General features: G+C 37.6%; 3 gene segments (V, D, J or C); all 3 read right to left on the reverse strand.

Annotated features, from left to right (window-relative positions):
- Positions 1-1,685: 1,685 nt before the first annotated feature.
- Positions 1,686-2,121, reverse strand: LOC122785377 (the record flags this gene model as incomplete). The annotated part of the segment is given in 2 exon segments: positions 1,686-1,984; positions 2,076-2,121. Coding segments are annotated over 2 exon segments (345 nt in total), but the record flags the coding sequence as incomplete, so codon positions are not given.
- Positions 2,122-3,367: 1,246 nt separating this feature from the next.
- Positions 3,368-3,800, reverse strand: LOC122785378 (the record flags this gene model as incomplete). The annotated part of the segment is given in 2 exon segments: positions 3,368-3,663; positions 3,755-3,800. Coding segments are annotated over 2 exon segments (342 nt in total), but the record flags the coding sequence as incomplete, so codon positions are not given.
- A 5,763-nt stretch (positions 3,801-9,563) lies between these two features.
- On the reverse strand, positions 9,564-10,119 carry LOC122785376. The segment is given in 2 exon segments: positions 9,564-9,982; positions 10,074-10,119. Coding segments are annotated over 2 exon segments (351 nt in total).
- Positions 10,120-12,473: the final 2,354 nt, after the last annotated feature.

Here is a 12,473-nt window from a genome sequence, read left to right on the forward strand (position 1 = left end):
GAAACAAACACTGTAAATTCTTGTACAGCTTTAATTTGAACCAACTGCAGTCACTATCACTGTAGCTACTGAGAGTAGTATGTGGTGCCACTACGATCACTGATAGCAACTCACTCAGTCCTTTTCCAGGTGCCTGTCTGATCCAAGAATTCCAGTGATGACCTCCAAACCCTGAATATGTGCAGGTCTGTAGGACAACCTTGGATTTGTAGTTTTGAATCTTGTAATTGTAACAAAACATTTATTATTTGAATATATTTCATTTTTAAAACCCATATTTATAATCATGTTGTACTAAGTTAACAACAATTTATTTACATTTGTATTAATTTGTTTATAAAAATATATTTTTGTCATCTAACAACACTTACAGTAAACTGGTGTGAAATCATCAGTGGTCTGAAGGCTCCTCCTCTGGTGGATTCATGTTACAAGTGTTCAGGCACTGAGGGGTTTTTGATGAATCTAACGTGCTGTGAGCTCCACTGTCAGTCTGATGTTGACTTTTTATAGGAAGATCACTGAGTTTGCATAGAGTCAAATATGTGAAGCATCAGTGTTGGTGTAACTGGAGCCAATAAAAGAGTGTGTTCAGAGTTATTATAGGAACAGAGTGAAAATCACCTCTGCTTCAACTTATTCAAACACATTTACTCTGTGTTTAAAGTGATACAATAACTGTCAGTTTTGCTTTTGTTGTAAATGATATAGCGATAAACATAACTGAAAATATTATTATTTTCAAACAATGTGTAATTTTCAGTATTTGAAACTCTGACAAGGATCATTGCTCTAATTCTTATTCTATGAATTGTGGAACTTTGTTCTTCAATATTTAAGCTTCCCTGATTGATTTTCTTTTACTGTTAACACATCTTATCAATGAACTCAGTATATCACTATAGCGTTATGTCACTGTTGCATTAATTCTGTTAATATATCTTTATTTTTCTGTATTTCAATTCGTATTTAAAGTGAACAAAAATAGAGAAAACATTTAGCGTTATCTAAATCAAAATACCACTATATTTAGTAAACTGAATTCTGTTGAAGCTGGTTTGCCCAAAAGACAAATGGTGTCTGTCTCAGTTGCACCAAAACTGAAAGCTTTTTATCAATTAAAACTATGCTGTTTCAGATTTTGCTTGTGTTACTATTTGTGATTATAACCTAATATCTAACCGATTACATGTTTGTACTTTTTTTAAGGTACAATGTGTGTTATTTCCTAATGTATTTGTTACCTTGTTTTTATTTGAAATGTTTTGGGGGTTGTTTAACCCTAATAAAATACTTTGTTCACATGATTCAGTTCTTTTGAGATATCACCTTTGATGTGACATCATTTAGACAGTAATTCACAGTTGAGGCAAATAATAATACAAAAGAGAAACAACAATTTCATAATGTTTTTGGAAAAGATACCTCAACCATTATATCATGTTATATCATATTATTTTAAATCATTTATTCATTACAAAAATTATACACAATAGCATTGTAGTGACTGTAAGTTTGGTGTGTTTAAACTGACATGAATAAATATTGTTATATTAAATTAAGAGCAAATTGTGAACTGGTGTGAAATCATCAGTGGTCTGAAGGCTCCTCCTCTGGTGGATTCATGTTACAAGTGTTCAGGCACTGAGGGGTTTTTGTTCATGTCTACTGATGGTTTGTATCATTGTGTCTCTGGCACAGTAATACACTGCAGTGTCTTCAGGCTGCATATTCTGTCCATTCAGAGTCACTGTTTTGCTGGAAGTGTCTAAGTCAATACTGAATTTGTTCTTCAGTGAATCTTTAAAAAATGCGTTTCCATAAGAGTCTTTCATTCCAATCCACTCCAGTCCTTTCCCTGCAGGCTGCCTGATCCAAGCTGTGTAAGAGCCAAGAGAATAAGAGACCTGACAGGTGATGGTCAGACGTTGACCTGGCTGCACAGTCACAGAGGCTGGCTGTGTCAATGTTTCACACTTCACACCTGTTAAAAGAATCAAATGTTGAGTTATAAATGATCAAGTTTTCCTGTAAAAGAAACATTTGTTGACTCTGACAAATCTAGAGAGACTCACAGGATCCAGCTGCCAACAGCAGCAGCAGCAGAGCAACAGGAAACATGGTTTATGATGAATCTAACGTGCTGTGAGCTCCACTGTCAGTCTGATGTTGACTTTTTATAGGAAGATCACTGAGTTTGCATAGAGTCAAATATGTGAAGCATCAGTGTTGGTGTAACTGGAGCCAATAAAAGAGTGTGTTCAGAGTTATTATAGGAACAGAGTGAAAATCACCTCTGCTTCAACTTATTCAAACACATTTACTCTGTGTTTAAAGTGATAAAATAACAGTCAGTTTTGCTTTTATTATAAATGATATAGCGCTAAATATAACACACTGACAATATTTGAATCGTTAACTACTCAGCATTCCAGTTTCCAATGTATCTACATTACATTATTACATTACATGTCATTTAGCAGACGCTTTTATCCAAAGCGACTTACAAAAGTGCATTTAAACATTTGGGTACATATAAGAGCTAGAAGTAAGTAAGAGCTTCAAGTAGAACAAACTATGAAGTGCTAGTCATAAGTGCGATCTAAACTTTTGAAATCCACTCTGTCTCGTGTTTTACATCAGTCTGTCGTTAAATTCAAACCTTAGCTCTTCTATTATAAAACAAAAAAGAGTGCTGTTGCACACATTTTCACTGCAAGTCATGAACAATGTTTTTAAATGTTAGTAAAAAAAAATGTTTTACTTTAATTATATTTTGATTGACACATATTGGAAAAAGTTACAATTCAGTTAGTGAAAGTATAAAAGAGCTAGTGAGTTTAATCATTTTTTGTTAATGTAGGGCCACTTTGGTTGGAGGTTTCAAAGTCCATAGTGATGATAATTTTGTTTTTGTATTTAATAATAGGAATTTCAGGTTTCTTTGAGGAGTTTGTGAGAGTGATGTCTCAAATTTAGTTTGAAACTTTGAGTAAACCAGCTACTAATGGTAATTCTATTGACATTTCACTGTTAAAAGAAGTCATTGATTGTGTCATTTACTAACTGTATGTAGTGTATAAGATATCACGGATATCTTTTTCCTGATACAATGAAAAACAGCTTAAGTGGTTCCAATTTATAAAAGGTTAAGAACATATTACATCAAATTAGAACTGTGTCTTTGTTTCCCTAATTATCTAAGATACTTGAAAAAGTAAAAAAAATATACTTTAAAAAGGCAGAAACACTAAACTGCTGTGAAATCATCAGTGGTCTGAAGGCTCCTCCTCTGGTGGATTCATGTTACAAGTGTTCAGGCACTGAGGGGTTTTTGTTCATGTCTACTGATGGTTTGTATCATTGTGTCTCTGGCACAGTAATACACTGCAGTGTCTTCAGGCTGCATATTCTGTCCATTCAGAGTCACTGTGTTGCTGGAAGTGTCTAAGTCAATACTGAATTTGTTCTTCAGTGAATCTTTGTAGTATGAGCCTCCAGTGTATTTCATTCCAATCCACTCCAGTCCTTTCCCTGCAGGCTGCCTGATCCAAGCTGTGAAATAGCTACTAAGATCATAAGAGACCTGACAGGTGATGGTCAGACGTTGACCTGGCTGCACAGTCACAGAGGCTGGCTGTGTCAATGTTTCACACTTCACACCTGTTAAAAGAATCAAATGTTGAGTTATAAATGATCAAGTTTTCCTGTAAAAGAAACATTTGTTGACGCTGACAAATCTAGAGAGACTCACAGGATCCAGCTGCCAACAGCAGCAGCAGCAGAGCTACAGGAAACATGGTTTATGATGAATCTAACGTGCTGTGAGCTCCACTGTCAGTCTGATGTTGACTTTTTATAGGAAGATCACTGAGTTTGCATAGAATCAAATATGTGAAGCATCAGTGTTTGTGTAACTGGAGCCAATAAAAGAGTGTGTTCAGAGTTATTATAGGAACAGAGTGAAAATCACCTCTGCTTCAACTTATTCAAACACATTTACTCTGTGTTTAAAGTGATAAAATAACTGTCAGTTTTGCTTTTGTTGTAAATGATATAGCGCTAGATAAAACACTGAAAATATTAATATTTTCAAACAATGTAATTTTCAGTATTTGAAAACTCTAACAAGGATCAGTGCTCTAATTGTTATTATATGAATTATGGAACTTAAATCTTCAATATTTACATTTTCCAGTGATCTTTTTTTAATGCTAACACATTTTATAAGTGAACTTAGTATATCATTGGAGCAGTTTGTCACTGTAGGTTTAATCCTGTTAATATATCTTTATTTTTCTGTATTTCAATTTGTATCTAAAGTCAACAAAAATCAAAATACCACTCTATATAATAAACTGAATTTTGCTGAAGCTGGTGTGCCCAAAGGCCTAATGGTGTCAGTCTCTAGAATCAATAAAAAATTCTGTGGAGGAAAAAAATATAGTTGCACCAAAACTGAAAGTTTTTTGTAGATTAAATCTGGGCTGTTTCAGATTTTGCTTTCGTTACTATTTTTGATTATAACCTAATATCTAACTGATAACATTTGTTTTTATACTTTTATGATACAATATGTGTTATTTCTTAATGTATGTGTTACCTTACTTTTATTTGAAACATTTCATTTATTTTTTTGTCCTAATATAATACTTTGTTCACATGATTCAGTTCTTCTGAGATATCACCTTTGATGTGACATCATTTAGACAGTAACTCACAGCTGAGGAAAATAACAATAACAATACAAAAGAGAAACAGCTATTTCTAAATGTTTCAGGAAAAGATACCTCAACCATTATATTATGTTATATCATATTATTTTAAAATCCTTTTACATTACAAAAAAAATATATACAATGACATTGTAGTGACTGTAAGTTTGGTGTGTTTAAACTGACATAAACAAATATTATTTTACATGAGGAACAATTTGTCAACTTTTAAGGCAGTAACAGTAAACTGGTGTGAAATCATCAGTGGTCTGAAGGCTCCTCCTCTGGTGGATTCATGTTACAAGTGTTCAGGCACTGAGGGGTTTTTGTTCATGTCTACTGATGGTTTGTATCATTGTGTCTCTGGCACAGTAATACACTGCAGTGTCTTCAGGCTGCATATTCTGTCGATTCAGAGTCACCCGGTTACTGGAAGTGTGTACATCAATACTGAATTTGTTCTTCAGTGAATCTTTGTAGTATGTGGTGTATCCACGTCCTCCCATTCCAATCCACTCCAGTCCTTTCCCTGCAGGCTGCCTGATCCAAGCTGTGTAATAGCTACTAACAGAATAAGAGACCTGACAGGTGATGGTCAGACGTTGACCTGGCTGCACAGTCACAGAGGCTGGCTGTGTCAATGTTTGACACTTCACACCTGTTAAAAGAATCAAATGTTGAGTTATAAATGATCAAGTTTTCCTGTAAAAGAAACATTTGTTGACTCTGACAAATCTAGAGAGACTCACAGGATCCAGCTGCCAACAGCAGCAGTGGCAGAGCTACAGGAAACATGGTTTATGATGAATCTAACGTGCTGTGAGCTCCACTGTCAGTCTGATGTTGACTTTTTATAGGAAGATCACTGAGTTTGCATAGAGTCAAATATGTGAAGCATCAGTGTTGGTGTAACTGGAGCCAATAAAAGAGTGTGTTCAGAGTTATTATAGGAACAGAGTGAAAATCACCTCTGCTTCAACTTATTCAAACACATTTACTCTGTGTTTAAAGTGATAAAATAACTGTCAGTTTTACCATATATTATGTTGCTCTAATGTATTGAAAAGAATGATATTTCTAAACAAGATTCTTAAAATTATATGTTACTTTATTTTATGCTATTGTAATTCTTCATTTTATATATTAAACAAATAAAATACTTCATCTTCATTTCTTCTGAGTTGTCACTTTTGATGCGATATCATTTAGACAGTAATTTACAGACAAGACAAATAAGAACTTTTTAATATTAAGACTGAAAAACATGCAGATTTTGGGATTAGGCAAATTGGACACTCTAAATTGTTTGTCAGTGTGAGAGTGGATGCTTGTTTGTCTCTATGTGTCCCTGTGATGGACTGACTACCAGGATGTACCCCACTTTTTGCCCTATGTCAGCTGGGACCAACACCCCCCATGACCCTGTCGAGGATAAAGTGGGAGAAGAATTTGTTATTTGAGACACTGCAATTAAAGCACCATCAAAAGCATCTCATTCACTTTTCTGCTTCAGTTGAACTCCAGTCGATTTGTTTGTTTTTATTAACTTCCAAAGTGTGCAGTCATTGTTACTTGCAGTTAGTCTAGGATTAAGCTCTTGTGGTTCAAAGATGAGTAAAGTGAGATGACTGTCTGAAAAATAAAGCTTTAACTGCCATCTATAGCAGGGTTCCAACACACCTGATTCAAATGGTCAGTTCATCAGAAAGCACTGCAGAAGCTTGATAACGACTGATTGATTAACAAACCCTGCCCTCTATAGAACAATAATGTGTGTCACGTGTAACCGAACTCAACCACACTTTGTTGTAGCTGGCTGGTTCAAGCCCTCGACTCTGCGTTGTGTTAAATGATGGCCAGGAGGCTTGTGTTACAATTCATAACATTGTTTATTCTGGACAGGAACAGAATATGTTCTGGTCACATACAGGCTCGATAGACGGCTCCCGTGCAGCACAACAATAATTGTACGCACTGCTGCACTTGCAACTCACCTTGAACGCACCTCTCATTAACTAGCAGCATTTCTAACGTGCACTGAGCATTCATCAACTGCCACTAAAAGAGGGCGCTATTGAGCCACTAAACTCCCAAAAATACATTTCCAATACACAGCAAGTGGAATCTCATATATAATTGGTTACACACGGCCACAACGCACTCAAACACAAACCAAAACGCACAAGGCGGAGGCAGAGATCTCACTTTAAACAAAATAGTTCATTTTAACAAAGCAAAGTCTTACTCAAGGTCAGGTAATAAATCCAAAACAGGGTCAGACGACAGTGAGCCAGGCACAGAGAACAAGATGAAGCAGACGTGGTAATCTAGAAGGGAAACCATGAGGTGCAGGACGAGGAAACATACATGACACACTGACACAGGACAAAGGGAGGAGGGCGTATTTAAGGAGCATGAACTGATTAACACCAGGTGCAGACAATCAGGGAATCAACCAGACTAGACGAGACAGATGAAGTGCAGACAGGAAGACAGAAAAACCCTTCACCAAAATAAAACCAGGAGTACACATAAACTAAACTAACTGACGCAGACTTAACACTGAACACAGGACATGACAATGTGTATGTGTGTGTGTGCTTGTGTACATTTATGCTGTTTGAGCGTGGGTGTTGTTTTTACACAGTTCAAGGTCACATGTGTAAAATATGTACAACAGTGACCTTCAGTGTTTAAAACAGCAACTGCTATCCCAATGAAAAACTATGCTGAAACATAGCTCAAGGCGGTTGCCAGATTTTTTAAAATAGGTCAATAAGATGATTCACATTTATGTGTAAAAGTGTCTTTAACTTCCTTTTCACTCTCAGCTGTCTATATTTTAATGTGGACCATTGTTTTCTTATCCTGTGGTTGAGATGTTTTTGAGAGACTTAGGTTTTGTATCACTCTCTGCTGGCATCCCATGTGTTTAAGTGCTACTAACCAATATGTGACTTTTGCAATACATTATCAGGAAGTATCATCCCTGTGAAACAAACACTGTAAATTACATTACATTACATTACATGTCATTTAGCAGACGCTTTTATCCAAAGCGACTTACAAAAGTGCATTTAAACATTTGGGTACAAATAAGAGCTAGAAGTAAGTAAGAGCTTCAAGTAGAACAAACTATGAAGTGCTAGTCATAAGTGCATGTACAAGTTTTTTTTTTTTTCGTCTTAGTCGAGGTAGAGTCGGAAGAGATGTGTTTTTAGTCGGCGTCGGAAGATGTGGAGGCTTTCAGCTGTCCGGATGTCGATGGGGAGATCGTTCCACCATTTGGGAGCGAGGACAGTGAACAGTCTCGAGTTCTGCGAGTGCCTCTGCGATCCTCTCAGTGAGGGGGCAGCAAGCCGGTTTGTTGATGCAGAGCGGAGTGGGCGGGCTGGGATGTAGGTTTTGATCATGTCCTGGATGTAGGCTGGACCGGATCCGTTTGTAGCATGGAACACAAGCACTAGAGTCTTGAAGCGGATGCGAGCAGCTACAGGAAGCCAGTGAAGGGAGCGGAGGAGGGGTGTAGTGTGGGAGAATTTTGGTAAGTTGAAGACCAGTCGAGCTGCCGCATTCTGAATGAGTTGCAGAGGTTGTATGGCGCATGCAGGAAGACCAGCCAGGAGGGAGTTGCAGTAATCCAAGCGCGAGATGACAAGAGCCCGGACCAGAACCTGTGCCGCCTTCTGGGTTAGAAGAGGCCGAATCCTTTGGATGTTGTGCAACATGTATCTGCAAGATCTAGCTGTTGCAGCAATGTTGGCAGTGAGGGAGAGATGGTCGTCAAGTGTCACACCCAGGTTCCTTGCGGTGTGAGAAGGAGTTACCACAGAGTTGTCGAGGGTGATGGTTAGATCTGTGGTGGGAGAGCCCTTTCCTGGGAGAAAAAGAAATTCAGTCTTGTCGAGATTGAGTTTCAGGTGATGGTCAGACATCCACTGAGAGATGTCAGTCAGACAAGCGGTGATCCGTTCTGCTACCTGTGTGTCAGAGCTGGGAAAAGAGAGAATGAGTTGGGTGTCATCGGCGTAGCTGTGATAGGAAAAACCATGAGAGCGAATTATCGAACCAAGAGAGTTGGTGTATAGAGAGAAGAGGAGAGGGCCCAAGACAGAAGAAGAAAGACCTACAGAAGTGATACTTAGCTTAATTCCAGTAGTCCTATGAGATACCCAGATAGTCCAAATGCACACTGTACTGCTTTAATTTGAACCAACTGCAGTCACTGTCACTGTAGCTGTCGAGCACAATAATAAACAGAAGAGTCTTCAGTCTTCAGTCTGTTCATCTGCAGATTCACCTGCTGTTTGCTGTTTTCTCTGGAGATGGTGAAGAGGCTTCAGACTGACTGAGAGTAGTATGTGGTGCCACTAATATCACTGATAGCAACTCACTCAGTCCTTTTCAAGGTGCCTGTCTGATCCAAGAATTCCAGTGATGACCTCCAAACCCTGAATATGTGCAGGTCAGTCTATGGGACAACAGTTAGTTAGTTTTATTAATCCCCTTAGGGAAAGTATTCCTCTGCATTTTGACCTCGTAGAATTAGGAGCAGTGGGCTGCCACACTGAGTAGCGCCCGGGGAGCATTGGGGGTTGGGCACCTTGCTCAGGGGTCGGGTGGGGATTTGAACCGGCGACCCTCTGGATCAAGTCAAGTTCCCTTTCCACTTGGCCACGGGCTGCCTTAGATTTGTCAATTTTGTAATTGTAACAAAACATTTATTATTTGAATATATTTCATTTTTAAAACCTATATTTATAATCATGTTGTATTAAGTTCACAACAATTTATTTATATTTGTATTAATTTGTTTAAAAATATATATTTTTGTCATCTAACAACACTAACAGTAAACTGGTGTGAAATCATCAGTGGTCTGAAGGCTCCTCCTCTGGTGGATTCATGTTACAAGTGTTCAGGCACTGAGGGGTTTTTGTTCATGTCTACTGATGGTTTGTATCATTGTGCTTCTCTGGCACAGTAATACACTGCAGTGTCTTCAGGCTGCATATTCTGTCCATTCAGAGTCACTGTTTTGCTGGAAGTGTCTAAGTCAATACTGAATTTGTTCTTCAGTGAATCTTTGAAGTATGAGTCTCCAGTGTATTTCATTCCAATCCACTCCAGTCCTTTCCCTGCAGGCTGCCTGATCCAAGCTGTCCGGTAGCTACTAAGAGAATAAGAGACCTGACAGGTGATGGTCAGACGTTGACCTGGCTGCACAGTCACAGAGGCTGGCTGTGTCAATGTTTCACACTTCACACCTGTTAAAAGAATCAAATGTTGAGTTATAAATGATCAAGTTTTCCTGTAAAAGAAACATTTGTTGACTCTGACAAATCTAGAGAGACTCACAGGATCCAGCTGCCAACAGCAGCAGCAGCAGAGCTACAGGAAACATGGTTTATGATGAATCTAACGTGCTGTGAGCTCCACTGTCAGTCTGATGTTGACTTTTTATAGGAAGATCACTGAGTTTGCATAGAGTCAAATATGTGAAGCATCAATTCTAATTGCTATTTTATGAATTGTGGAACTTAAATCTTCAATATTGAAGTGATCTTCCTTTACTGTCAACACATCTTATCAGTGAACTCAGTATATCACTATAGCATTATATCACTGTTGCAGTAATTAGTCTGTTAATTTATCTGTAGTTTTCTGTTTAAATTGGTATTTAAAGTGAACAAAACATGCACCAAAACATGAAGCTGGTTTTGCCCAAGAGACCTTTTTATAGATTGTGATTATAACCTAATATCCAAGCAATAAAATGTGTTTTATACTTGTAGAATACAATGTGGGTTATGTGTTAAAGTATTTGTTACGTTACTTTTATTTCAAAAATGTATTTGTTTGATCCTAATAAAACACTTTCTTCACATGATTCAGTTCTTCTGAGATATCACCTTTGGTGTGACATCAATTACACAGTAATTCACTGCTGAGGCAAATAAGAATAAAAATACAAAAGAGAAACAACAATTTCTAAATGTTTCACGAAAAGATACCTCAACCATTATATTATGTTACAGAATACTATTTTAAAATCTTCATACATTTCAACAATTATAGACAATGACATTGTAGTGACTGTAAGGTTGGTGTTTTTAAACTGATTATATTCATTATTATATTAAATTAAGAGCAATTTGTGAACTTTTAAGGCAGAAACAGTGAACTGGTGTGAAATCATCAGTGGTCTGAAGGCTCCTCCTCTGGTGGATTCATGTTACAAGTGTTCAGGCACTGAGGGGTTTTTGTTCATGTCTACTGATGGTTTGTATCATTGTGTCTCTGGCACAGTAATACACTGCAGTGTCTTCAGGCTGCATATTCTGTCCATTCAGAGTCACTGTGTTGCTGGAAGTGTGTACATCAATACTGAATTTGTTCTTCAGTGAATCTTTGTAGTATGAGCTTGCAGTGTGTTTCATTCCAATCCACTCCAGTCCTTTCCCTGCAGGCTGCCTGATCCAAGCTGTGAAATAGCCAAGATAATAAGAGACCTGACAGGTGATGGTCAGACGTTGACCTGGCTGCACAGTCACAGAGGCTGGCTGTGTCAATGTTTCACACTTCACACCTGTTAAAAGAATCAAATGTTGAGTTATAAATGATCAAGTTTTCCTGTAAAAGAAACATTTGTTGACTCTGACAAATCTAGAGAGACTCACAGGATCCAGCTGCCAACAGCAGCAGCAGCAGAGCGACAGGAAACATGGTTTATGATGAATCTAACGTGCTGTGAGCTCCACTGTCAGTCTGATGTTGACTTTTTATAGGAAGATCACTGAGTTTGCATAGAGTCAAATATGTGAAGCATCAGTGTTGGTGTAACTGGAGCCAATAAAAGAGTGTGTTCATAGTTATTATAGGAACAGAGTGAAAATCACCTCTGCTTCAACTTATTTAAACATATATTTGAACATATTTTATGTACAGTGAACTTAGTATATCATTGGAGCAGTTTGTCACTGTAGGTTTAATCCAGTTAATATATCTTTATTTTTCTGTATTTCAATTTGTATCTAAAGTCAACAAAAATAGGGACAAATTTTAGTATTATCTGAATCAAAATACCACTCTATATAATAAACTGAATTTTACTGAAGCTGGTGTGCCCAAAGGCCAAATGGTATCAGTCTCTAGAATCAACAGTACAAATTCTGTGGAGGAAAAAAAAAACAGTTGCACCAAAACTGAAAGTTTTTCGTAGATTAAATCTGTGCTGTTTCAGATTTTGCTTTCGTTACTATTTGCGATTATATACAAATATCTAACTGATAACAATTGTTTTTATACTTTTAGGATACAATGTGTGTTATTTCTTAATGTATGTGTTACCTTACTTTTATTTGAAACAGTTCATTTATTTTTTTCGTCCTAATATAATACTTTGTTCACGTGATTCAGTTCTTCTAAGATATCACCTTTGATGTGTTATCATTTAGACATTAGTTGTCACGGCAGTCCTGCCACAAGGGTTTATGATGTGTTCAGTATGCAGAAGACATTTGCCAGCCCTTGCTCCTGATTGGTGGCTCTGGTTCCTGCCTGGTCTTCCTCCACCAATTCACCTGCCTGCCTCAGACTGCCTGTTCTCCTGCACTTTGATTGGGTCACCCTGCTCCAGCTTCACCTACCCAATCCTGCCTCAGCTCTACAGTCACACCTGTTAAGAATCAGCAGCACATAGTCACTCGGGGGCACTGTGCTTTCATGTGAGCAGTTGTCCCCTTTGTCGCTCTGTTT

The sequence above is a fragment of the Solea senegalensis genome, linkage group LG19 (genome assembly GCF_019176455.1).
Source record: "Solea senegalensis isolate Sse05_10M linkage group LG19, IFAPA_SoseM_1, whole genome shotgun sequence".
Taxonomy (NCBI): Eukaryota; Metazoa; Chordata; class Actinopteri; order Pleuronectiformes; family Soleidae; genus Solea; species Solea senegalensis.